The sequence below is a fragment of the Camellia sinensis genome, chromosome 10, assembly GCF_055761805.1.
Source record: "Camellia sinensis isolate YWXY chromosome 10, ASM5576180v1, whole genome shotgun sequence".
Taxonomy (NCBI): Eukaryota; Viridiplantae; Streptophyta; class Magnoliopsida; order Ericales; family Theaceae; genus Camellia; species Camellia sinensis.
Window position 1 is genome coordinate 12,838,959 of NC_138970.1, and position 27,701 is coordinate 12,866,659.

At 40.9% G+C, this 27,701-nt stretch overlaps 1 protein-coding gene and 1 long non-coding RNA gene across 2 annotated transcripts; both read right to left on the minus strand.

Moving 5' to 3' along the window:
• Positions 1-621: 621 nt before the first annotated feature.
• LOC145800967 (uncharacterized) lies at positions 622-19,120 on the minus strand. The gene is made up of 3 exons (XR_014341635.1): positions 18,911-19,120; positions 17,779-18,039; positions 622-1,012 (listed from the first exon to the last, which is right to left on the minus strand). It is a non-coding gene; the product is annotated as an uncharacterized LOC145800967 (long non-coding RNA).
• Positions 19,121-21,637: 2,517 nt separating this feature from the next.
• On the minus strand, positions 21,638-24,791 carry LOC114264981 (disease resistance protein RGA2). The gene is made up of 2 exons (XM_028205720.2): positions 22,058-24,791; positions 21,638-21,961 (listed from the first exon to the last, which is right to left on the minus strand). Exon 1 carries the CDS (start codon positions 24,352-24,354, stop codon positions 22,099-22,101), a length of 2,256 nt encoding a protein of 751 aa, XP_028061521.2. The 5' UTR covers positions 24,355-24,791; the 3' UTR covers positions 21,638-21,961; positions 22,058-22,098.
• Positions 24,792-27,701: the final 2,910 nt, after the last annotated feature.

The window sequence follows — 27,701 nt, forward strand, 5'->3', positions numbered from 1 at the left end:
AATCTTCACATTCAATAACCCTGTTTTGGCAGGAAACAGTTCCCGACATCCCATCTCTTAATAATCTCCTAACTTTAAAATTAGGAGGTTATCATGTTTGGTTTAATTTTCATAAATTTATTTTAATTTTTTTCTTTAAAAAAATAAAAAAAAAATTAATTTAGTGAAAGAAATAAAAAAAAAATACTTACTATTTTTATATAATTTTATTTTTAGGAGAACAAAAATAATTTTTTAAGACTTAAAAAATATATTTTTTATCTTTATTTATCAAATTAATTTCTATTTTTTCAAAAAGAAAATTCTGAAATTCTTTTTGAAAGAGAAACCAAACATGAGATCCCAGATACTTTTGACAGTATCGGCAAATCGAGACTCCCGCACAGAGGAAGCAAAGTGGTAGCAAAAAAAAAAAAAAAAAAGGCAAATCACACCACAATAGTGTTAGCAAAATATATTCATAAATAGATAGTAAACATTATAAATATTAAAATTATAAAATTTATCATGAATTTGTAATAATTTTTTGTTGACACCACAACATAGTGATCCCCCCACCCCCACAAAAAAAAAAAAAAAATCAAAAAAATCAAAAAGATCAAAAGATAGAAAAAATCTTACAGAAAGAATTCATCACTTTCATTACTCATAAAATGTCAACACTTTCATTCAAAAACATCATCTTATCATCGGCATCACTACAACCAAATATCGCTCGCTTAATAACAAATTTAAAAAATCTATTAAAAAAAAGTATAATATAAACATCCCTTTGCCAACCACTTTAACAAATTTTTCTTTTTACAGGTTGGCAGACGCAGAATTTCCCTCTAGTTAGAGCCAAAAATCATAATCGTATCTTCATTCGCTCTTAAACTTTCTTCATAAAGTTTTAATAACAAATTTAAAAAATCTATTAAAAAAAAGTATAATTGTACGGAGAAGAAATAAACCTTCTCGTATAATCCTATTGATCAAGTCTGCGCTCCTCCGTATGTCGTCGCTTTATCACCTGAAAACACAAACGTAAGCTAGCTGGCGGGTGTGTGCCAGAAACTTCTCCGATGCCTAAGTCAGTAAGCTTGACAAATAGACAAAAGCTCTGTGTATTCAGAAAACAAAGTTGTGTTACCTCTCCAAATGTGATGTTTGTGAGCTTTTATAGGTTTCGTGTGGCACAATCCTAGTAGGACTTCTACTCCTCCCTGCAGAGTCTTCCTAGGATTCATACTCCTGAAGGATAATGTTTATCCTTCAACACCCCCCTCACTGCTTAAACCAAGTGAGATGGTTTTACCATGGCCGAACTACCATACGACCGAAGTAAGCATGGCCCTACTTAGTCCGAACTATAATTAGTTTGGTTCTCTATCCTTTGTTCCTCTTCCACTTACTAGGGTATGCCCAAAACCGAACTATCTTTTTACCAAGGTATAGACCGATCTAGTTTAGCTGCGCCATGACCGGTATACGTTCAAAGCATCCTTCAACCAAGCTAATCACCAAGAGTCCTTCGGACTGATCTAACTTCTGGCCTTGAGACCGGACTAAATTTAAGCCTCTTCAAGACTGGAGTAACTTTTTGGCCTTTTTACTCACCCTTCACACCGAGGCCCATAACAACCCAGCTTGGCCCAATTCGCATATAAATTATCCTCTCAATTGCCCCTTAATTCTATCTGCATAGCATGATAGGGATTACCTGTTTATCAGCCGAGCTAAACTATCTTTTAGCCTCTCCAGCCGAGCTAAAACCTTCTAGCTTTTCCAGCCGAGCTAAAAAAAACCCCATAAGCATATCCAACCGAGCTAAAACCTTCCAGCCTATCCAGCCGAGCTAATTACACACCGGGCTCCGCTTGTCCGGTCAAAATGTCTCTTCAATCACAGCATCTGAATCGATTCCCATTCTAACGACACGTGGCAGGTTGCTATTGGTCATCCACAGCTGTAACGCCGCCCTCGTACTTCACAATATTCGAACAGTTCCCGCCTCCAGCTCCTTCACCAACACAAACTCTTTTGCATTTCAAAATCACTCACCATACTATTCAACTTCTCTCTCTGAACCTCCATTGCTCTTCAACCTCTGAGCTCGTGTTCTCCATTGCTGCTGCTTTCATCTCCAGTTCTTGCCTCTTCATCTGGTAAGCACTGCACCTCTATCTTGCTTTCCTTGTTTTCGTACTTTGTTTTGTGTGTTTTTGCCAAACACATTTTTTTTCATTTGCTTTGCTTCTTCTGAAAACACTATGTTAGTATAATCCTCAAGTATTCATGAAATAACCTGTAGAACACTGCCTTTGATCCAAAATTACACATAACCGAACTAGTAAACTGTTTGTAGTTTGATGCCAGTGAGACCAGACTATACAACCGAAACTAACACTCGTACCATTAGTTTTATTAAGTCGAACCTTTTGTTTTATCATAGCCGAGATAAGAAACCGAACTAATTATGCAATCAGTGTACTGGGAAAACCTCAATTCCGACCGAACTACGGCTTCGGGGCTAAACCAGCTTTCTAAGTTTTTAGACCGAACTAAGAAAGCTGCCCCTAGGCGCTCAACCGGTCTAATAGAACCTCCCCTCAACCGAGATATCAATCACCTTGTTGGAACCGAGATAGATCCTGTAACATCCTACATAGCCGAAGTAGGTCTTTTATTTTCTTTGCTTTTTTTTCTTTGTAGCACGGTCCAACGATCTGTGCTTAACACCTTTGTTTTCCACTTTGCAGACTTAGGTTGCCCAGGCACTCTGAGCGCTCAGCCGAGCCACTGAGCACAATTTTGCCACAGATCTAATTTATTCATAACTTATAAAATAAATGAGGAAGTATAGATTTTTAGTAAATACTCCGAGCGGTCTAGCCGAATTCCGAAAAGATTACAATATACCCGACGACGTCCAACTCATTTTAGCCGAACAAGATGTTGTACCATGGGGCAAAGAAGGCTTTGTACCCTTTACCCTTCTTTCAATAATAGAAATCGGGCTAAGATTTTCAGTCCAACCCCTAATTTGTGAATTCCTTAGGCAAACCAGACTATGCCCAACCCAGCTTTCCACCAACTCCTACCGTATAATAATGGGTATAGCCGAACTAAACCGCCAAGCAGGCATTAACCTCGGTCTAGCCGAAATCTTCCACCAGTATTCCATAGGTTCGAAGGAAGACGGCTGGGTGTACTATCCTAGAATACGCCGTCGACGTGAGAAAATAATAAAAAACACACCGAATAAAGACTTGAATGATGACGATTTTTTCTGGGTGTCTGGGAACTTTGAGGATCACCAAGCCCAGATTCCTGGCCGAAGTATTAATTGGAAAAAAGGAACACCTGGTATAATTACTTCGGTTTCCTTATCTGCTTCGTTTTATTTCGGTTTTCTATTTTTCAACCGAACTAACAGTTGTCTTCTTTCGTAGATTCTGCCCACCTCCAGTCTCTATACAGTTACCCAAATCTAGCGACCTTACGCACCGCACTACGGTATCCAGAACGTAGTTGGGCCAAGCTGCTAAAGTTCGAACCGACCTATAGATACAGCGGCCGTCGAAAAGCCAGAGTGACTGACTTTTTGTTGGAAGACGCTCCTTAACCGAACCCCACCTTGCCACAAATTAACTTAGTCCCTCTGACAGCCGAACAAGAAATGGCAAAAAAGAATAGAGTCAGGGCCCTCCTGACCGAAACCACCAGACCCGAAGTTCCGCCACCATGCAAAACTCAAGAGACCGTGGTGGCCCTTCCTTCTCAACAGCCTTCTTTATCACGCCGAACTAAATGCGCCCGGACTACCCAGACCGAACAACGGTTAGTTGATGAAGACGAAACCACCCTCCCACCGAGCCACCCACCGAGTCCGCAACCAGAGCCATCTAACCGAGCTACCTCCAAGTGGGCACCGAAGCTCACTTATCAGAACCGAGATATTGAGGAAACTGATTCGGTGATTGCTGAGAAGGATCACATACTGGCCTTCAACCTTACCAAAAGTGTGTGCCTTCCAAAGGACATGGAGCACCACAATCAGCTAAACACCGAGCTGAAGGCCATCCGGTCTTCAACAAAATCCATGATCCTGGTAGGTAGCACTCTCTTTTGCTTTTGTACCTTTCTAATTCTTCCTACTTTCAGCTCGGCTAAAAAGGAAAGTTTCTATTCTATTGTTGGCCATTCAGAAGAACCACATTGCATACAAGCGGGTGTTGGAGCTCAGGAGAACATCAAGGGAGGCCATGGCAGAGGCCGAAGCCAAAACCGCCGAGCTCAAACAAGAACAAGTGAGGACGGCCGAGCTGGAGGCCGAGGTGACTCGTCTGATCGGCCTAGTTGCTTCGGCCGATGCTGACAAACAGAGAGCCCTAACCGAGATGAAAAACAAGTATTTGCGGGAACTGGCAAAACTTGAGGGTGTTAAGGACGCCGAAATAAACGTTCTGAAGAAGAAAGCTGAAGATGCCGAGGTGAAGGGCTTCAAGGAAGGCGAAGCTGCATACATCCAGCAGTGTGAAGCTACGAAGGACTTGTTCTTCAAGTGCGGCTGGAGGGGTGCCGTAGAGCAGCTCGGTTGCGGTCCCGACACCGAGGTCTTCAATGCTCCTCAGTATTTTATTCCGGCCTCACTGGCAGAGTATGCAGCCGATCTTCAGAAGCAATTCCTTGAAGCGTCTGACGATGACGATGAAGAGAATGAGCCAACTGACACTCCGGTTGACAATGTTCCAGCTAACTAATCAGTTCGGGCGGAGCCTGCGGTGGAAGATCTGACCATTAAGCAACCTACTGAAACCGAGCTCCCAACTCAGACTGTAATTCCGTCTGAAACCGGACTTCGGGTTGATGCCGAGCTGGATGTCGAAATAGATGACCTTTTTAGCTGATTTTGTATTTTTTCTTTCTCCTTTTTGCTTCGACTTGTAACCGGGCTATGGCCCCCCCTTTTGTAATCGCTTTGAACTTGATTAATGAGAATGATCTTCTTTTGTGCTAACTGTTATTCCGGTTTGATCTGTATACTTGTGCCTGTAATGACTTTTTAATGACTTCTATTGCTCCAACTGTAATCTTGGTTTACTTTCCTGTTTGAGCATGCTTTCTAACTGCAACTTGAAGCATACTATTTTTCGGCCGAGATACTTTATTTCGGTCTTACCTGTGCCAACTGACTGACCTTACTAGCCAACCACTCTTTAGCCGATACGCGTACTTCGGCTGAAGAGTACCAAGAGTGGTTTAATCCAGTTAACCATTCTTCAGCCTATACCCTTATTTCGACTAAAGAGTAATAAGAGTTGGTTTAATCCAGTCAACCACTCTTTAGCCGATGCCCTTACTTCGGCTAAAGAGTATCAAGAGTTGGTTTAATCCAGCCAACCACTCTTTAGCCGATATCCTTACTTCGGTCAACCACTCTTTAGCCGATGTCCTTACTTTGGCTAAAGAGTACCAAATGTTGGTTCAATCCAACCAACCACCCTTTAGCCGATGTCATTACTTCGGCTTAAGAGTACTAAGAGTTGGTTTAATCCAGCCAACCACTCTTTTAGCCGATGTCCTTACGTCAGCTAAAGAGTACTAAGAGTTGGTTTAATCCAGTCAACCACCCTTTTAGCCGATGTCCTTACGTCGGCTAAAGAGTACTAAGAGTTGGGTTTAATCCAGCCAACCACTCTTCAGCCATACCCTTACTTCGGCTGAAGAGTAACAAGAGTTGGTTTAATCCAGCCAACCACTCTTCAGCCATACCCTTACTTCGGCTGAGGAGTAACAAGAGTTGGTTTAATCCAGCCAACCACTCTTCAGCCATACCCTTACTTCGGCTGAGGAGTAATAAGAGTTGGTTTAATCCAGCCAACCTTTAAGTTAGTTTTTCCAGCCAACTTAGAATAGAATGTTTGGTTATTCCGACCAAACGTCCTGCAGCCTGGATCCTTATCCTGGGCTTAGGAGGGGTGTTGGTTTAATCCAGCCAACCTCTAAGTTAGTTTTTCCAGCCAACTTAGAATAGAATGTTTGGTTATTTCGACCAAACGTCCTGCAGCCTAGATCCTTATCCTAGGCTTAGGAGGGGTGTTAGTTTTTCCAGCCAACCTATAGATTGGTTTTTCCATTTGATGTCCCTAACTCACTAATACAATCTCATACAAAAAACAACTATGCTGAAAAGAATTGACTTTGTTTTATTGAGAGAAAGGAAAATTACACATACTCGTAAAAAAAGCTAAAAATAAAATAGTTTGAGATTGGCAGTGTTCCATGGCCTTGGAATGGCTTTGCCGTCCTCATCTTCCAGGTGGTATGCCCCTTTGCCAGCTAATCCGACCACTTTGTAAGGTCCTTCCCAATTAGGCCCTAACTTGCCATCTCCTGGTATCAAGGTGTTTCTCATCACTTTGCGCAGTACCCAATCTCCGATCTTGAATTGTCTTGGATGCACTGTTTTGTTGTATTTCCTAGATAACTCTTGTTGGTATGAGGCAATGTGAACCAGTGTTCTTTCTCTTCTTTCTTCTGCAAGGTCGAGCTCCAATGCTATGGCTTCTCCATTTAAGTCTGGATCAAAATTTTCGCTTCTAATTGTAGGGAGGCCAACTTCCAGTGGGATTACTGCTTCCATGCCGTAGGCTAAGGAGAATGGTGTTTCTCTTGTTGATCGTCGAGGTGTGGTGCGGTAAGCCCATAAAACATGAGGAAGTTCCTCCGCCCACTTGCCTTTTGCCTTCTGTAACCTTTTCTTCAGTCCATCCAAGATGACTTTGTTTGATGCTTCTGCTTGGCCATTTGCTTGAGGATATGCTGGTGTAGAATTATAGAACTCTATCTTGTATTCTTCATAAAAGCTTCTAAAGATTTTGCCATCAAACTGGGTGCCGTTGTCTGATATGAGAGCTTTAGGTATGCCGAATCGAGTAATGATATTTTGCCAGACGAACTTCTTCACATCTTTTTCCTTGATTGATGCCAATGCTTCTGCTTCCACCCACTTTGTGAAGTAGTCTGTTGCTGCGAGAAAGAACTTCCTGTTTCCGGGCGCTATTGAAAGTGGTTCTACTATGTCCAAGCCCCACATTGCAAAGGGCCATGGGCTAGTCAATGGTAGGAGTTCTCTGGCCGGCTGATGTATTTGATGTGCGAACTTCTAACATTTCTCGCACTTTTTCACATACTTCTCTGAGTCTGCTTGCATGTATGGCCACCAGTATCCTTGCGAAATGGCTCTGTAGGCTAACGATCTTCCTCCTTGGTGGCTTCCGCACACCTCTTCGTGTATTTCGAACAAGAATGCTTCTACTTTGCTGGGGTGGACACACTTTAGATAAGGTCCTGAGAATGACTTTTTGTACAATGCCATAGATGGGGAGAGCCAAAATCGCTGCGACTTTGCTCTAATTTTGTTGGCTTCTTTCTTTTCTTCCGGTAAGACGCCATCTTTTAGGAACAGTATGATGGGATCCATCAATGAGGGGCCTAGCTCGGCGCAACATACCTCTTCTGCTTCGGGGTCTTCAATGCTTGGTCTTGGTAAGTAGTCGATGAGCAACGGATGAGGGATGGAAGTATCTGCCATTGAAGCGAAGTCTGCTAGTTCGTCTGCTCTGCTGTTTTCCTCCCTGCCAATCTGTTCTATCCTTACTATTTCAAATTTATTGATCTCTGTTCTGACCAATTCTTGGTACTTGGCGATCCTGTCATCCTTTGCTTCATAGTCGCCAGAAATTTGGTTTACCACCAGCTGTGAGTCACTGTAGACCATTAATTCGGTGGCCTTCATGTAGAACGCTGATTTAAGAAGTGTTTCATACTCCGCTTCGTTGTTTGATGCTGGGAAGCCAAGGTTGATTGCTTGCTCCACAACTAGGCCGTCTGGTGAGATGAGGACTATGCCAAGTCCTGCACCATGCCGGTTGGATGCTCCATCGACAAAGAGCTTCCACATCTCACCAACGAACAACTTCCAGCAAGTGGAGGGGTCAGATGATGTCGTGGGGTCAAGAATGTTGCTGGTGTTTTCTTCAAGGTCCATGCTTGCTGTCTGCCCCTCGCTATCTGATTGTACCAAGTCTTTATGTGTTGGTGAGTCTTGGCTTGGTGTAGCACGGTTTGCTTCTTCCTTGCTGTCTTTACTCTGGTCTGCCATGGGGTCTGACTGAATATTCTGCATCAGGGATTGCCCTATTCCGGCGCCAATTTCTATTCCTGGTTTGGTTGTATCAGTTAGGTCGACTGGGCAGATACGATGACTTCCTGGGGTGAATTCTGCGACAAAGTCTACCAAAGCTTGGGCCTTTATCGCGGTCTTAGGTTGGAACTTGATGTCGAATTGTCCCAACTCAACTGCTCATTTCAAGATTCGCCCAGAAAAGTTTGCCCTCTCAAACAGAGCTTTTAATGGGAAAGCTGTGAGGACAACTATGGTGTGGGCGTGAAAGTAGTGCGACAACTTCCTTGAGGCCATCATCAAGGCCAATGCCAGTTTTTCCAGTGGCAAATACCTTGTTTCGGCTCCCAGCAATGTCTTGTTGACATAATAGATGGACAGATGTTGAATTCCTTCTGCACGGACCAACACTGCGCTAATTGCGTGCTGAGAGACTGCCAGGTACAGGAAGAGTTCTTCTCCAGGTATTGGGGTGACCAGCAATGGTGGAGAAGACATGTATTCTTTCAGGCTTTCCAGAGCTTGGTCACATTCTTCGTCCCATTCGAACTTGGCTTTTAGTACATGGAAGGATGGTCGTAGTCTGTCCGATGACCGGCTTATGAACCGATTGAGCGCAGCTGCCATGCCAGTGAGATGCTGCACTTCTTTTACTGAGTTTGGTCTCTTCAAATCCTGGATTGCTTTGATCTGAGAGGGGTCTGCTTCTATACCCTGGTTGGTCACAAGGAATCCCAGGAATTTGCCAGATCCTACTCCGAATGCACACTTGGACGCATTGAGGCGCAACTTATGCTTCTTCAGGATCTCAAACATCTCGCCTAGGTCCTTGAGATGGTCATTCTCATCCTTGCTCTTGACCACCATGTCGTCGATGTAAGCTTCCATTGTTCTGCCTAACAACGGTTCAAACATCTTGATGACCATCCGTTGGAATGTCGCCCCTGCGTTCTTTAGGCCAAAGGCCATGACCTTGTAACAGTACAGTCCTTTTGGAGTTGTAAAGGATGTGACCTCCTGGTCTGGTTCATGCATGGCGATTTGGTGGTAGCCTCTGTATGCATCCAGAAAGCTAAGTCGGTTGTGCCCCGCCGTTAGGTCTACCAGTTGATCTATCCGTGGTAAAGGAAAACTGTCTTTTGGGCACGCCTTGTTGACTGTTTTATAGTCGACGCAGACACGCCACTTGCCATTCTTCTTTGGCACTACGACTGTGTTGGAGATCCATCTTGGGTAGTGCACTTCTCTAATTGCTCCTACCTCCAGCAGGTTACCTACTTCTTCCGCCACTATCTCGGCATGGTGGAGTGCTGATCTGCGTGTACGTTGGATGATTGGTCTGGCGGATGGGTGGACATTGAGTTGGTGACAGATGAAGTTGGGATCAATACCTGGCATGTCATATGGTGTCCAAGCGAACACTTCGATGTTAGAGGTCAAAAATTTCAACATCTCTAATCTCTCAGTGCTGGACAACGACGAACCGAGCAAAAAGAACTTATCAGGGTTCTTTTCATCTATTCTTACCTCTACCAAGTCCTCTACCGCTTTCTGATCAGCCGCTTTGCCGACATCTGCGAATAGCTCATTGCTCTCAGGTTCTTCCACCGAATGAACGTATCCTTTGGCAGCGCAGCTGCCATTCACCGTGACGAAGCATTGTTTCAACATGATCTGATCTCCATAGACTTCTTCAATTACCCCGGTATCGTTGGGGAACCGCATTACTTGGTGGTAGGATGACGCCACCGATCGCATGGCATGCAGCCATGTTCTGCCCAAGATGATGTTGTAAGTGGAGGGGACCTTCAATACCCAGAACTCCACTTGTTTTGTCACGCTTCCTGCTCTGACTGGAAGAATTATTTTGCCGACGGGCCATTCTGGCATGGAGTTGAATCCAATTAGGGGAGATACGACAGGTGCCAAGTCTTTGTCTTGCAGCTTTAATTGTTTAAATGTTTCGTAGTACATGATTTCACATGAACTACCCTGGTCAATCAGAATCCGCTTGACGTCAAAATCCTTGACTCGGAGAGTGACGACCAGGGCATCATTGTGAGGGCAATATATCCATTCCAAGTCTTTATCCGAAAAAGACATGACGTTTGTGGCCTCTGTCTTCCCCTTCTTGATGACAGGTTGGGCACTTAGCACCTCTCTTAAGTGTTCAGCCTTTTTGATTGATCCCCTGAGCTCGCATACACGCTCAGGTTCGAAGAGTCCATGTATCACATTGATAATGCCTTGTGGTGGGGCGTCAACTGGCATCCCGTTGGGGTTATTATGGTCCTGGGGGGCTGGTTGCGTCCCTCCTTCAATGTATTTATCCAAGTGTCCTGCTGCCACCAACTCCTCCAGGTGGTGCCTCAATGGCGTGCAATTCTCAGTGCGGTGCCCCTTTTCTTTATGGAAGGTGCACCGTGATCTTTCGTCATAGTCCTTTTGAGCTTCCCCAAGCTTAACTGGCCATCTGACGAAAGGCTCATCCCGTATTTCACTTAGAATTCGGTACATCGGTTTCTTGAAGACCATGGTTATGGCAGTACGGACTCTCAACCATCTTTTATCCTGGTCCTCTTCGTTGTCTCGCCTGCCTCGTCCGTTTCTGCTTGGACGATCTACCGTGTTGACCTTTGTCGAGGCCTTTTTCTCTGGCACTACGGTGGTGCCAGATTTTGTTTTGGCACGGGCACTATCCTCTTCCACCCTGATGTGCTGATGCACTCTTTCCATCAAGGCTTCCATGGTGAAGGGTGGTATCATGGTGATCGAGTCCCTTAGTCTATTCCCGACTGGAAGGCCTCTTTTATACTGTGCAATGACGAGATTGGTGGGGCAGTCCCCAATCTGGTTGAATGTCTCCCAGTAGCGACTATTGTAGGACCTTAGCGTCTCTTTTTCACCCATGTCGATGGAGAGTAACTGGTCAATCTCCACCGGGGTTTTGGTGTTTGTTCTGAACCTTGTGACAAACGCCTCCGCCAATTGTGCCCAGGAGGCTATGCTGCCTTCTGGAAGTTTTTCAAACCACGTCAAGCCTAAATCGCCAAGGCTTGACGGGAAGAGGATGCACATTAGAGCCTCGTTTCGCCGATATACCGCCATAACCTGGCGGAAGTGGCTTAGGTGAATGTAGGGGTCCGTTTTCCCCTCGTACGTAGTGAATTTGGGTTGAAGGAAGCCTGTAGGTAGGGGCGCGTTTTCAATTGCCGGAACGAACGGCGAGGTCTGTAGCCTCGCTAATGCTTTGTCCGTCGGTTCGTAGGCAGGGCGTGGTAATGGCATTCCAACCTCGATGCTTCCATGCGATCGAGGAGCCAATCGTTGAAGGGCAGAAACTCTGCGAGGGTCGCGCGCCTTGGCGTCCTCCTTCCATCGTGCCTTTTCTTCCAGCATGATCCGCAAATCGGATGATCTGGGCAACTCCGTCTGTTTGGATGATGTTTGGTGCGAGTGTGAGGGTTGGTAGGTACTTCCCTCTATGTAAGACCTCAATGATCTCGTTCTCTCAGACCTGGAGTAACGAGTTCTGGCGGTTCTAGACTGAGTATCGCCTGTCCTGAGGCTTCTACTCTCTGCTTGTGATGGTGTGGAATGCCTTCCATGGTCTTCTGAGCGGCGAAGGGGCGTCTTGTTTTTGCGCCCCTCTCCTGTCGCCACTCATTTTCCCTCCATCTGGCGCTTCAAGGCCTCCATGTCCGCCGCCATCTTCCTTATTAATTCGTCTTGCTCCTTCACGTGGTCCTCCAGAACTTGAGGATCAATCATCTGCATTTGCCTGTCAGGACTTTGTGAATGAGAGTGATGGGGGCTGTTAGTCCGCCTCCCCCTCATATCCCTCCTGGAGTTATGTCGTTGGGGCTCCAAGTCCGCCATGGGAGGGATAGAAGGTAGTCCTTCACGCCTTGCACCCCCATTTGGTGTTTGCCCGTCGATGGCGGACTGTGGTAATTCTTCATTGTGCGCCATTGTTCCTAAAGAGGTAAAGCTTGATCTGGAGGTTTTGTCCTGTCTGTTTTTCCCACAGACGGCGCCAATTGTACAGGGAAGAAATAAACCGTCTTGTATAATCCTGTTGATCAAGTCTGCGCTCCTCCGTATGTTGTCGCTTTATCACCTGAAAACACAAACGTGAGCTAGCCGGCGGGTGTGTGCCGGAAACTTCTCCGATGCCTAAGTCAGTAAGCTTGACAAATAGACAAAAGCTCTGTGTATTCAGAAAACAAAGTTGTGTTACCTCTCCAAATGTGATGTTTGTGAGCTTTTATAGGTTTCGTGTGGCACAATCCTAGTAGGACTTCTACTCCTCCCTGCAGAGTCCTCCTAGGATTCATACTCCTGAAGGATAATACTTATCCTTCAACACCCCCTCACTGCTTAAACCAAATGAGATGGTTTTACCATGGCCGAATTGTCATACGACCGAAGTAAGCATGGCCCTACTTAGTCCGAACTATAATTAGTTTGGTTCTCTGTCCTTTGTTCCTCTTCCACTTACCAGGGTATGCCCAAAACCGAACTATCTTTTTACCAAGGTATAGACCGATCTAGTTTAGCTGCGCCATGACCGGTATACGTTCAAAGCATTCTTCAACCGAGCTAATCACCAAGAGTCCTTCAGACCTGTCTAACTTCTGGCCTTGAGACCGGACTAAATTTAAGCCTCTTCAAGACCGGAGTAACTTTTTGGCCTTTTTACTCACCCTTCACACCGAGGCCCATAACAACCCAGCTCGGCCCAATTCGCATATAAATTACCCTCTCAATAATAATACAACTTTGTATAAACAACATCCCTTTGCCAACCACTTTCACAAATTTTATTTTTTTTTTAGAGGTTGGCAGATGCAGAATTTCCCCCTAGTTAGAACCAAAAATTATAATCATATCTTCACTCGCTCTTAAACTTTGTTTATAAAGTTATCCTCAAAAAAACAAGAGCAAGGCCACCATCACTTCACTTCTCATCAGAATAATATTGGGTCATCCGTACCTTACCGGACCATTAGCCAAGCCACCTCCCACCATTAATCTATGGAACTTGGAATTGTGAGAATATATTGTGAAATATATTGTAAGTCTTACAAATTAACTTAGAGTCCTATTAGAGGCATGATTGTATTAGAGTCATGATCGTATTGTATTTGTATTTCCTTTTTGGTTTAGGAGTTAGGGCTATATATATTCTAAGGTCTGATTGTAATGAATACACAATTGAATATACAGAGGAAGGTTTCTGGAATCTTACATGGTATCAGAGCTAGGTTTCAAACCCCAGCAGCCGTCGTGAAATCCTTTCTGGTTCTAATTTCTAGTTCGACTCTGTTTTCTAGACTTGATCGAACTCCTAAGTTATCATCAAGTTAAGCCTATGCTTCGTTAGGCTCGCGAACCCCATTTGGTTCATCGAAGGTCATCTGATTCGAGAACCGGGTTCTCTTCTCTCTGGTTTTTTGGGTTATTGATTTGTCTGTTTCATCGCAACACATCTGGGATCTGGGTGCAGGTTGTGAACCATCCTCGTAACCCGTCTAAGTCGCACAGACCCTCGTCGCAGTTCATCTGGGTCGAGAGGACTCTAGTCGTCTGTCTCTGCCTCTTTCGTGCCTCACGCAAAGGTTTGCTCTCGCCGATGATAGCTGATCTTCTCTTCTCCGACGATAGTTGGTCGTCTTGGGTGACTTATCTAGTCGACCTATCGGTTCGAAGTGGTCACTGTGCTTCAATAGCTGATCTTCTCTCTCTGGTTCTTCTTCAGTCTACTCATGAGTTTATTACATTTAAACCTTTCAATTATCTATTTATCATCCTTTGACTCCTGTTTTGCTCTATTTTAAACCCCTCAATTTTCTATTTATTATTATGATGTCTCTGGCTTTGAACGAGTGTGTCTTCTGCCATCAGATGGGATATTGGAAGTATCAGTGTCCTAAGAAGAGACGTATGCATGCTCCGTCTTCTCAGCAGTCTCCGACACAATTCTGAGCTCCACCTCTAAGTTCTTCTTAGTCTCCGATTGCATACACTGTCTCTGCCCCGACTCTTGATCCTGACTTGGCTTCCTTAAGTGCTCAAATTAGCCAGCTTCAGCATATACTGTCTACCTCCCAGCCATTCCCGTTTGCTTCAGTTGTTTCCTCTCTTCATTCAGGTTTGTTTGGGTCTTCTTTAGGTATTTCTTCGTCTGTCTGGCTTTTTGACTCTGGTGCCTCTCATCATATGACTCATCATCTCTCTTTACTTCAAAATTGTACTCCCCCTCCCTTTCCTATTACTGTTAATGCTGCTAATAGGTCTGGTATGTCAGTTATATCTGTTGGGTCTATCTTACCGTTTGCTATGTCTGCAGTCTTTATTCCGTCTGTCTTATATGTTCCTCAGTTATCTGTCAGTTTATTATCTATTAGTCAACTTGATACCTCTAGTTTTGACGTTATCTTTTCTTCTTCTATCTGTTCTGTGCAGGATCGGATGTCCAAGCAGCAGATTGGAACTGGCCGTAGAGTTGGAGACCTTTATGTGGTGAAGAACTTGCATCTGCCTATGACTACCTCTCCAACTGCCTTTTCTTCTTTTCAGTTAGATTCTCTGTCCAGTCCTTTCTATTTGTGGCATTCCAGATTAGGGCATTTGTCTGCTGACCACTTACGGTCTTTAGCTCAGTCAGGTATATTGGGTAAAGTTTTTCCTAGTCAACTTACCAAGTGTCAGGGGTGTAAACTTGCCAAAATGACAACCTTACCTTTCCGTAACAGTACTTCTATATCTGCTACACCGTTTTCTTTAGTTCATACTGATGTCTGGGATCCTTCTCCTATTCTCACCAAGGGGGGTTCTACATACTATGTGTCATTTGTTGATGATTGCACCTGTTACACTTGGGTTTATCTTATGACTTATAAGTCCGATTTCTATCAGATATACCGTACCTTTCAGTCTATGATTACTACTCAGTTTGGGTCTACTATTAAAGTGTTACGGTCTGACTTAGGTAGGGAATATTTTAAAAATAAGTTTTGTGAGTATTTGGCCAATTTGGGTACCATTCATCAAACTTTCTGTACAGATACACTTGCCCAAAATGGTTGAGCCGAGCGTAAACACCGTCATCTCCTTAAGACAACTAGGTCTCTTCTTCTCTCTGCCTCAGTTCCGGCTCCATTTTGGGGGGAGGCAATTCTTACTGCTGCTTTTTCTCTCAACCTCATGCCTACTCCCCTTCTTTTTGGTCGGTCTCCTTATAAGGCTTTGTTCTCCCAAATTCCTAACTACTCCCTTCTTCGTGTGTTTGGATCTGCCTGTTTTGTCCTTCTTCCCCGTAAAGATAGGACCAAACTTAATGTTCGGTCTGTCCTCTGTGTCTTTTTGGGTTACAGTCTTACTCAAAAATGCTACCGCTGTTACGATCCTGTCCCTCGTCGCCTTTATGTCTCCCGTCATGTTGCCTTTCTCGAACGTCAGTCTTACTTTCAGCTTCCCCCTCTCACTGCTCCAGTTTCCAAAGAGGATTTGGTTCACATTGACCCATTTCCTTCTGAGATCCCGTCTGATGAGTGCATCTCCACTGTTCCTGTTGAGCCCATTCGTACTTCTCCGTCTGTGTCACCTATGGCTCCTTCTCCTCCTTCAGCTTCTTCTCCCCTTCCGTTGTTGGTCTATTCTCGTCGTCAGGCTCTCTCACCACCAATTGTCTCTACTCCTGTTGTTGCTCCTTCTGCTTCTGATGACTCTGATCCTGTTACACACCGATATCCTACTTGTGAGCGTCGTCCTCCAAACAGATTGGGTTGGTCTAATACATGTTTTTCTGCTTCCTATCATACTTTTTTGTCTGTTATTCATTCTTTTTCAGAACCACAATCTTACACGGAAGCCTGTCAAGATCCTAATTGGGTTCAAGCTATGGAGGATGAGTTGTTTGCCTTATAGAAGACTAACACTTGGGAGTTAGTTCCTTTGCCTGCTGGCAAGAATCTCGTCGGTTGCAAATGGGTCTATAAAGTCAAGACTCATTCTGATGATTCTCTCGAGCGCTACAAAGCTCATTTGATTGCCAAGGGTTTCTCATAGGAGTATGATATTGATTATGAGGAGACCTTTGCACCTGTTGCCAAGATGACTACTGTCCGTACCTTAATTTCTGTTGCTGCTGTTCGACATTGGCCTCTCTATCAGATAGACGTTAAGAATGCTTTTCTTAATGGTTATCTCACTGAGGAGGTCTACATGCGTCCTCCCCCTAGTCTTTCCCATTCCTCTAGCCAAGTTTGTCATTTTCGGCGTGCTCTGTATGGTCTGAAGCAGTCTCCTCGCGCTTGGTATGATCGCTTTCAGACTGCTGTTACCGAGCTTGGGTTTCATTCTTCTGCTTCCGACTCTGCTTTATTTCTGAGACATACATCGGTTGGTTTTGTTGCTCTCTTACTCTATGTGGATGACATGATCATCACTGGCTCTGACTCTTTTGCTATTTCTGAGGTCAAGCAGCATCTCTTCCTCACCTTCGAAATGAAAGATCTGGGTCCGTTACGATATTTTCTCGGCATTGAGGTTGCTTCTTCTCCAAAGGACTATTTTCTGTCTCAGGCTAAGTATGCTAATGAAGTCATTCACCGTGCTGGTCTTACCGATACTAAGGTTTCTGATACACCTATTGAGCTTAATGTGAAGCTTAATTCTACTAATGGTGTCCCTCTGGATGATCCTACTTTATATCGCGAGCTTGTGGGTTGTTTAGTTTATCTGACTATCACTCGTCCTGATCTTGCTTATGTTGTTCATGTGGTTAGTCAGTTCGTTTCTGTTCCTCGCTCTACCCATTGGGCTGCTTTGGTTCGCATTCTTCGCTATCTCAAGGGTACCATATTTCAAGGCTTACTATTGTCCTCTACTTCCTCTTTGGACTTGGTGGCCTATGCTGACTCTGATTGGGCTAGTGATGTTACTGATCGCAAGTCTACGTCTGGTTTCTGTATGTTTCTTGGTGATTCCTTGATCTCTTAGAAGAGTAAGAAACAATCATTTGTTGCTCACTCTACTGCCGAAGCTGAGTATCGTGCTATGGCTCATGCCACTGCTGAGATTGTTTGGCTTCGTTGTCTTTTGTCTGATTTGGGTGTCTCTCAGTCTTCTCTGACCTCTCTCTATTGTGACAACCGCAGTGCTGTTCAGATTGCCCACAATACTGTCTTCCATGAGCGGACAAAACACATTGAGATTGATTGTCACTTTATTTGCCAACATCTGCAGTCTGCCTCTATCTCGCTTCCTTTCATCCCTTCAGCTTTGCAACTTGCAGACTTCTTCACCAAGACTCACACTACTGCTCGGTTTCAGTTTCCTCTTAGCAAACTCTCCGTGTTTTCTGCTAAAACACCTTAAGTTTGAGCGGGGGTGTGAGAATATATTGTGAAATATATTGTAAGTCTTACAAATTAACTTAGAGTCCTATTAGAGGCATGATTGTATTAGAGTCCTATTAGACTCATGATCGTATTGTATTTGTATTTCCTTTTTGGTTTAGGAGTTAGGGCTATATATATTCTAAGGTCTGATTGTAATGAATACACAATTGAATATACAGAGCAAGGTTTCTGGAATCTTACAGGAATGTGTGTCGGTTAATCTGATTTTTCTTGATTTCAACTACATAGCTTCCAGATATATAACTTCAATACCTTTTCTACAGCAGCTCAAAATTGAGAACGCAAGTTCCCATATGTTCTCCAAGACTGCTTCCAATATCGCCTGTTTGCAATGCCGTCAAATGGAGAGCTGTAATAATCAGAAGGTCCTCTAGAACCTCTACTTCCATTGCTCTCCTTTTGGGCATCCCTCAATTCCTCCTGAAGATCATACTGTGAACGCTGCAAATCAAAAATGGAAATTAATATCCAGCAATAGCAACTCATAAAGAACAGAAACAAATCAAGAGATGGTGTCATAACTACATTTATTAGACTCAACACAATGATCGTGACAACCTTTTGTTACAAGGAACAAATTGCAGATAAGCCTCAAACTGAAGAATGCATTTTGAACCAAGCTAAAGAAAACAGTCTTTTAGGCCTAGCAGAAATCATTTTTGTGCTGCAGCTAGTCGGTTTTAGATACTGCATTGGCTGGTGTTTTAATGAGGCAATGCCCCCTACAAGACAAGTATTAGAAAAATTGATCAAAATGCAGAAATTATCATTTATTTTTATCCTTCTGATTTGAAGAATTCCTTTGCTATTCCATAGAAATTTCCTGTTAAGAAATTAACATTAGGCAGTCCAATCTACAAAATCATTGTGTCATAACCATTCTTTCTACCATAAGAATGCTTACCGGGAAACATTTATCCCCAGATCCCATCTATTATTCATGAGTCAACTGTATAGCATGGAGGTATTAAAGCATTGAGTAGTCAGATTAGCGTTTATACTTCATGTATGTTATATCTGATGGTGTGTCAGATTCTCGAGATTGAAAGGAAACGAATGGAGTAGGCAATGATCCAATTATTTCAGTTTGAAACTGTCTCGTGGACTTGTAGTTTATATGAATTTATATATTTAAGACAAGTCAATAGAATGAAAGACCAAAACATGTAGATCAAAATCAATACACATGATTAGGAAAGAACACAATAAGCAAATCAGTTTAAGAACAAAATATGCGCAAAAAATTCCAGGTTCCCAACCCACATCTCGCAGAAAACCTCATCAAGTTAAATGTATCTTGCTAATAGCATACCTTGTTTGGATCTTAAAGTACAGAATATGCCTCTCAGATCATTTTAAAAAGTCTGTCAACATCGTTGTGAACCTCATCAGCTATTTCCTTCCAGAGTTCTCCATCATCTCCACTCTTACTTCTTGCCAGGAATTGACCAGCCCATATTCGAATAAACTCATCAAAAAGAATGACAAGGATGACAGAGCGATAATAAATAACTCCAGAAATTTAAAGACCTTGTCTGGATGATGTCTCAATGCTGCTTTCCAGTATGCCTTCTTGATCTTGGATCCTGCATCAGATGGTTTAATTCCCCTGTAACAAGGAATGACCTTAGAAGCTTCCAATACAGAGTTATTACGTCACAATCACAATGGTAGACTCAACAACTTCAATCTCACAAAGTAACATGACAAATCCACTTGGATACAACAGGAAGAATCATCAGAGTAAGGGTTGAAAGAGACAGCAACATTCTAGATGGATATATAGTAGAAAGTTAATTCCAGTTTTCAGTTGTCTGTTCTAATTGTATGTGCTCATGTTTCTAGAAGAAAAATTAACTACTTGTCAAATTCACATGCAGTACATATAGTTGCATATTTTAGCCCCTTTTTTTTTGGTAAGTAAAAGATTGTTAACTAATAGTGCCAATAGGGGCACAAGTTACCACTAATACATAGTACATGATATATATTGTACAAAAAGAAACTGTTATCATATGCAGATAACTGAATATAGGAATTAGAAAAAATTAAATTTAGGACTAGCCGCTGCTGGCCCAGCTAGAATTAAATTTGTAAACCTGACACTAAGCCAAAAAACAAATTACATTACTAGACTCTAGTTTTTGGTTCATTAAAAAACTTAGAAATGGTTCATCAAACATCATTTGCTACTAACACACGTTAAAATATGATCTGAAAATGAATGAAAAGATAAACTTAAATAATGGGGCAGAATGAGGAACTTTTCAGCCTGATTCCAAAATACTAAAATTCATCAAAATGTGTGTGAAAATCAAATATGAAAAATGTAGATACATCAGGCACAACTTATTGGAAACTACAGAAAACAATACAAAATTATGAAATGTATCAATATGCAATCAAAATTTATATAATAAATGAGTTTCATAACAGAAATCCAAGTCCATGGAAATAAAATATGTCATAGGAAACACAAATGCAGAGGACTTACAAAACGAGGTAATGATCCAAGGAGATTCCTTTTTTATCCTTTTCTTCCACTGAGGATACGTGGCGACAAGCTTGTCTCAATTCTTAACATTGCCGCCAGTTGGTCAGCCTGGTGAGCCACACCGTTGAACCTTGTCTTGTGATTGCTTTTCAAGAAGAGAGGTTAGTCTATGAAGGTCACTGGCTGATTGTTCCTACAAAATGGAGTCTTGAGGAGAGCTACTCCCAGATTCGACACATAGCATTCATCCCTCAGATTTGAAAACGGCCAAGGGTTAATGTAGAATAATGACTTCCATTTCTTGGGGGATACACTAGAGATGCTTCGGCAAGGTGGCTATCACGGGACACTTGGCAGTTTAAGAGCTAACCTAGCATTCCACTAATCAAAGTGGTTGAGGAGAATCAGCCGGCTGTTCCTAACAATTAGGAGATTCCCATTGCAATATAAAGCCATTCGAAAATGGAAAAAAGGACATCTAATCCAACTCAAATCAAATATTTAGCAAGACATCCGTGTCAAAATTTAGCCTAGTTTAGTTCAAGGCATCCGTGCCAAACAATATCCATGTCGAATTTAGTTGTAGTTTTGGCTAAAGTAAGATTTGGTGTAAAGTAAAATTTGCCCTATCGCAATATTTCATTATGCCCTCAGAATCTCTTAAACTAATGAATTTCATATATCTGAAATTATATCAATTAAAAATAAAATATTAAACAATCTCCAAGTTGGGTTTAGAAGCTTTTTTATCTTGTCAAAGGTTTTATCTCCGTTACTTTTTTGCGAGGTATGTAACAATGTAATGGAGCTCCTGAATCTGATATACAGTGCTTGCTGGATTTTTATGTAGCCTTTTGAGGTTGGAAATTATGTGGATTTCAAGAATGGGAGACTATCTAAAGAATAGAGGAACAATGTGTGATTTTGACCCTTATGTGTGGATCCTACTCCATATAAGAGAGTAGTATCTGATTCTGTGATAAGATTCTGTGCACATAGAAGACCTGTTCATTGTGGTTTTTCGGCTTCCAAATGCCACTTCTTCCCGTCACATCTGTCTTCAGAACGATCTAGTCACAGGGTTTCACTTCTCAGTGAGTGAAAGATTTGTCCCCAGGTGTACGTTGAAAGCTTCTATAGTAGAAGTCATTCGAGAGGGCTTGGCCACACTCTAATAAGTTCCCATCCCATCTTTTTTTTCATTAAACAATAATGGACTTGGCTTCGTGCACTCCACAATCATTGAATCTGGATTCGGAAGTGGCTGCACTCTGTAAAAGTAACAGCAAGACGGTAAATAACGAAAAAGCTCGCCTTGGAAGAGTCAAGGAATTAACTACATTTGACTGACTATACTTCTCTTTGTCCCTCACCAGGTGAGCCTAAGCGACAGAAATGCAGTAAAATTTGGTGGGTGTGACGTGGCAGAATTTGCTGTTAACTACCTTTTAATGCCAGGTGTAATATTAGTTACAACAGGATAATTAGTGTAATGTCAGTTACGCTAAGGAGGCAGAGATGGACAACTCAAAGCCATTAGGAACATTTACTAAAAAGCCATAGCTATATAACAACAATAATGAGAAACACAATGTTTAGAAAAGAATTCCACAAGAACATTACATATACAACATACCCAACAAAACAACATTAATAGCAGAATCCTAAATGCAGTTAAGTTCATACCCAACAAAACAACATTAATAGCAGAATCCTAAATGCAGCTAGGTTCAAGGGCTTCTGACGCAGATGACAGCTCCTTCCTCCTCCCTTTTAGAGACCAGCCATTCATCTGTTGGTTTTCCATCGAACACCCGTCACTTCACGCTTCGTGGTTCTCTTACTGATATGAAATTTCCATTACATGCACTAAGACAATGTTAAGAAGCCCATCAGAAGCAGCAGTTAATGCTAGAAAGAATAAAAATACAAGCAATACTTTCGAGTGCAACGAAATTGACTCACTTGGGAGAGCCACAAACTCATAAAATCTTGTACCCTTGAATTTATTGAAGCCTCCTAAGGCCCATAACGTCCTCCCACCCTGCCAAGTCAAGATTTGGACAATTACTAATCTCAAGATTCCTCAACTTGGGTAGGTTCTTCATGGTACTTGGCAGAGAGGTCAATTTGGGACAAGCTGCAATAGTCACTGTTTTGAGTTTGACGAGGAGTCGCATTCCTTTAGGCAAAGATTTAAGGTTTCCACATCCTGTAATCCGAAAGGATTGGAGAGAGGTCAAGCGTTGGATTTGTCTCTCTGGCAAACAACTTTGTTGTGTGGTTAAGTACAAATGCCTAAGACAGATTAAGTTCCCTATGTTTTTGGGTAACTTTCGAATTTTCACACAATACCAGATTCTCAAAGTTTGCAAATTGAACAGTTTGCAAATGGCATTAGGCAGTGTCTCGATATTTGCATTCCCACTGATGTCAAAAAATCTCAAATGCTTCAAATTACCAATGGAATGTGGCAATACCTGAAAACATGAGTAACTCAAATCAAGCACATACAGATACTTGAACTTTGAGATGCATCTGTTAACAAAGCCTGTGTCACTAGCTCCGCGTCCTTGAAATGGAAAGAAAACAGTCCTCAGATTCTTTCGTTCGAACAATGCCTTTGTGACTTCTTCCCCTGAACAATCAAAATCATGAAATGATACATGCTTAACCTTATCAGAAATCGGCCCAAAACGATAATTTGTTGTAATTAAGCATTCTTCATTTGCCATATATACTGCAAGATCATGAATGATCTCAGGCATTCTACACGTGTTTGATAGATTGCCATGTTGTTCTTCAGTCTTTTCTAAGAAAAATATGGAACATAACTGATTCAAATAATCAGTGCCAGTATCTTCCAACTCGCCAGTTAGGCCAGATGATTGAATGAGCCCCTGTGCCATCCACAACTGGATCAATTTATCAATTTCAATTTCATAGCTTTTTGGAAAAATTGAACAATATATGAAGCAGCGTTTCAACTCAGTTGATTGTGTGTCGTAGCTCGATCTTAACACGGCCAAAATGTCACGTTTCTTTTGTGGCAATTCCCATAGTTGTTTCTCTTTTAATTCTAACCATTTACTTTCATCAGTCTCCATAAACAAATTGTTGCCTAAAGTCTTTGCTGCACGAGGATATCCGTGGCACTTTTTCACAATTTCCTTTGCGATTTTTGAGAGCTTCGCATTCACATGTTTTTCCCCCAATTTTTCACGACAACCTGCCCACTTCCAAAGCACTTCAAGGCAATCCTTATCTGAAAGACTGTCTAAATTATGTGTGGGAACCGTGCCCACAATTGTAGCAACCCGTATGTAACGTGTAGTCACTATGATCTTACTTCCCATGATACAACCACATCTCAATAAGTCATACAACTTATGCCATTCTCGATGATCACAATCACATAAATTGTCCAAGACGAGTAAAAATTTCGTATTATGTAATTTTTCTTGAAGGAGATTCTTTAACTGATATGAATGGAGGCCAGCACAATGGGGGGAATCTGTTATGCGCTGAAAAATTTTTTGCATCACATCTTTAACATTAAGATATTGTTCTACCTTCACCCAAATCCTCAACTGAAAATGCTTGGCGACCATTTCATGATTGTACAGCAATCTAACGAGAGCTGTCTTACCAATACCTGCAATGCCAACAATGGGCAGGACAAACATGTTCTCATCATTGTTAACACGTGGGGCCATTATAAGGTGTAACAATTTTACTCTATCATCGAACCTTCCAACAAATTCCGACTCATTGACTTCAGAGGAGATTGATGAGCTGGCCGCGTTATGTTGTGATGTTGTGGCAATGGGATGAAACTTAGTCCTATTATCCGCGATCATGTCTAATCTCTTTCTTATATTTGCGATTCTACTACTCATTTTAAATTTAAATCGGAAATCAATTGTGCATGAGGATGAAAAGAAATTGCTTACCAGAAACGTCCTCGTCACTCGACGTCGTAAAACTTCGTAGTGAAATTCATCGACGAGGTTATCTGCATCATAGATAGCAGCTTGGAGTCTGTCAAACCATACCCCCATCGCAATTGAGTAATTAGGAAAACCGCCATGACCGTACAATCTCTCAGCATCTAAGAGCACAGCATTGATAGTGGACAAGGTGTCTTTTAGTGCGTTCAGCTCCTGCTCAACACCCCATGCCTTGCCAACTTCCCCGATTGAACCGGAGCCTATCATGCCCAGAATTTTACTTGCTAAGTTGAAAAGAATTGTTTCTACCATGTTCTAATTTCTTGATGATCAACAAGAAGTTGAAGAAGAAGAAAGATTAATGGAACCTAAGGTGGGTTGGGTTTAGCTGAGAAACAACTCAAGACTCAAACTATTATCTGCATATTTGTTTTGCACTAGTAGTAGTTGGTGCCATTGAATTGCAGGTGAGTGTTGCTGGGAAGTTTCTATTTTCACACCACACAAACTTTGTTTAATCGTTTCATATTTTCTCAATTCACACCGACACCTTTTCATAAGAAAAAAAACCCAAAATACCCTCACCTTCCCAACTTTCAAACCACCCTAACCTCTAGGTCACGTTGGTTTCGCCGTGTGAAGAAGTGGACTAGATTAAGATGGCCGTTGAGTCCATGATCATGGCTCAGTCTTGGAGCTCCTGGACTAACACTCCAGTGATATTCATAATATCCTTCAGTGATCGGATTAGTATAACTGTAGAAGAAGTGGGATTGAACAAATAATTCGGGATTAGAGTGTAACGAACGTTCCGCTGGTTGGCCAAAACAGTGGCTTCGTTTTTTTTTATGGGTGCGGCCTGTTATTTCTGAATTTTTTTTTAATATTTGTTTTAGATTTTTTTTTTTTTTGCATAAAAATATATATTTTTTATTTTATATAAAAGTAATTTAATAATTCTTTCACTAATAGCCATCATCAAAACAGACACGCTTTTACTTGATCTCCTCATTAACAATTCTCACACTAACAATCTCCTCACTAACCATCCATTTACTAACAATCACATCCAATCTAATCCGTCAAATAAATATGGGCCTAATCTTTAACTCTATAACCACTATCACCGACGACTACTACCCTCTCGTCACTGTTCCCTCCCTAGCATCCTCCTTTTCTTCTCCAGTGACTGTTACCCAATCTCAATTAACAATTTTGAATGATGTCATACATATATTACAATTAATAATTTAGGTAATTTTATTGTTATATAGAAGAATAGTGAAAAGTTTTATTTTTTCTGTTAAATAATAAATTCTAACAAATGAGATATTTTTAATTTTCAGAACCACAAGAAAAAATTTGTACTTTAAACAAATCTTATTGGTATATTTATAATTTACCATTTTTTATTTGTTTATACAATAATGTGCAGCCCATCGTTAGATTTTTATTAAGGCAAATTACAGTGTTTTTCTTTAAATTTGAAAAAATACAATAATGTCATAATTTTGACGTAATTATATTTATATTTCTTTTAATAAGATTAAATAAATCGAACTTAATGTAGACAGTGTGAAAATATAAAAATAAATAACATAAAATTTACAGCTTCATTTTAAAAAGATGATAGTATCATTTTTTCATATATATATATATATATAACTAACAAATTATGAAAATTTCATAATAACTCAACATAATTATATTAAAACTGTAAAGTATACTGTATTTTTAAAAAATATCAAGGAAAATTGGTATAATTTAGACTTTTCTTCTTATTATTATTATTTGAGAAAAATATGCAATTGCTAGGCTATTGTCGACACATGGGTCCACACGGTTTTTCACTTTCAGATTTTCTTGTGGGGGCGGTTCAAGCTTATTGTAATTTTTAATTTTTTCTTTATTTATAACATTTTCTATTTAGGATAAATTATAATATTCACTTATAAAATTCAGAGAAAATATAATAAATTATATAATTTTAATATAATTACATTAACTTTTATTATAATAAGGTCAAATAGATCAAAACTAATATAGATAGTGTAGAGTAAAACTGTTAAGGCTCTTTTGTTTTTGCAGTTAGGTTGGATGTAATTATTAGTGTGAAGACTGTTAGTGAGGAGACTATTAGTGTAAGGGATTATTAGTGAAAGGAGTAAAAAAAATTATGTTTGTTTGTAATATATTTTGTGGGTGTTTGGGAAGTGACTATTTTAGATGTTTTTTGGCTATTTTTAGTAAGCTATTTTAATTTTTGTGTTTGGGAAAATGGGATGGATTTTTATTTGAGTTGGTGTATTAAAAAATGTGTTGAAATAATGTTTAAAATTAAAATGACAAATTTATCCCTAATTTCATATTTTTCAAAATTAATTTAAAGGGGTAAAATTATAATTAGCCAACCTGTCACAGTGACATTTCTACACTGTCACTGTGACAGCCCATAGCCGGTCTCTCTTTTTTTTAATTTATTTTAAAAAAAATCAATGGTCTAAAGGGGCTAAAAGGCTTTTTTTATTGTTGAGGCTAAAATAGCCTCTGCCCACGCTTCCCAAACACCGCCTTTAGAAAGGGGATTAACTATATAAAATACCATAAATAGCCTTTAAAGTTTTTGCTATATTTTAATATTAAAAATATATATTTTATAAATATTTTTTGTACTATATTATTTTCATATATATATATATATATATATAATGACATAATACCAACGAAAAAAAAAAAAAAAACCCAAACAAATAAGGAGAATTGACCAGTAAATCTCATTTTGTGGACTTGTAATCCATAAGGTCCTAAATATTTTCTTGGTGACTGGGTGGTCCGGACTTGGTGACGAGGGAAAAAGAAATTCTAGGCGCCAAAGGGTTTGAGGAATTTTGGAAATTTTGGGGATTTTGGGCCAACTATTTCTGAGAAATAAAAAAATAAAAAAAAAACACAGAGAGGGAGAGGGCGGACCAAGAAACAAAGAGAAAGGGCACCGATTTGATTTTTTTTTTTTTCTGCTTTCATGGTACAAAACGACGCCGTTTTAAAATTGGTGACCAAATTTATTTGTCGCAAAAAAATTTCAATTCCCGCCCTATTAAAAATCAAATTTCCCTCTCAAATTTTTGACGACCAAAAAACAATATTAGTCACAGAAAATGTACCTTCGCCAACAAAATTTTTTAGTGGCCAAATCTCAATCAACGGCGACTAAAATATTAGTTGCTAATAGTACTAATTTGGCAACTAATTTTTTTTGATTGCTGAAAATAAGTTTTTGGCGACCAAATTTTTGATCGCCAAAAAATATATGACCTTTCGCGACCAAATTTGTAGTTGGTTGGCAAAAGCATACCACTTTCTGCGACCAACTCATTTTTTGGTCGCCAAAATATAACTTTCTGCGACCAATAATATTTGGTCGCTAAAAATAATGATAATTCGCGACTAATTAATATTTGGTCGCTAAATGTCATTTTTTTGTGACCAAAATTTTTTTAGTCGGCAAAAATGGTCGGCATTTGTGTAAATTCTTGTAGTGTCCTTTAATTTGTTTGTTGATTATTTTGCCACTGCTAGTATTATTGGTTGACAATTGGTGTGGGTTTGTATGGGGAAAGGTGAATGGGTGTTTATGTGTCACGTTGATCGATAAAACG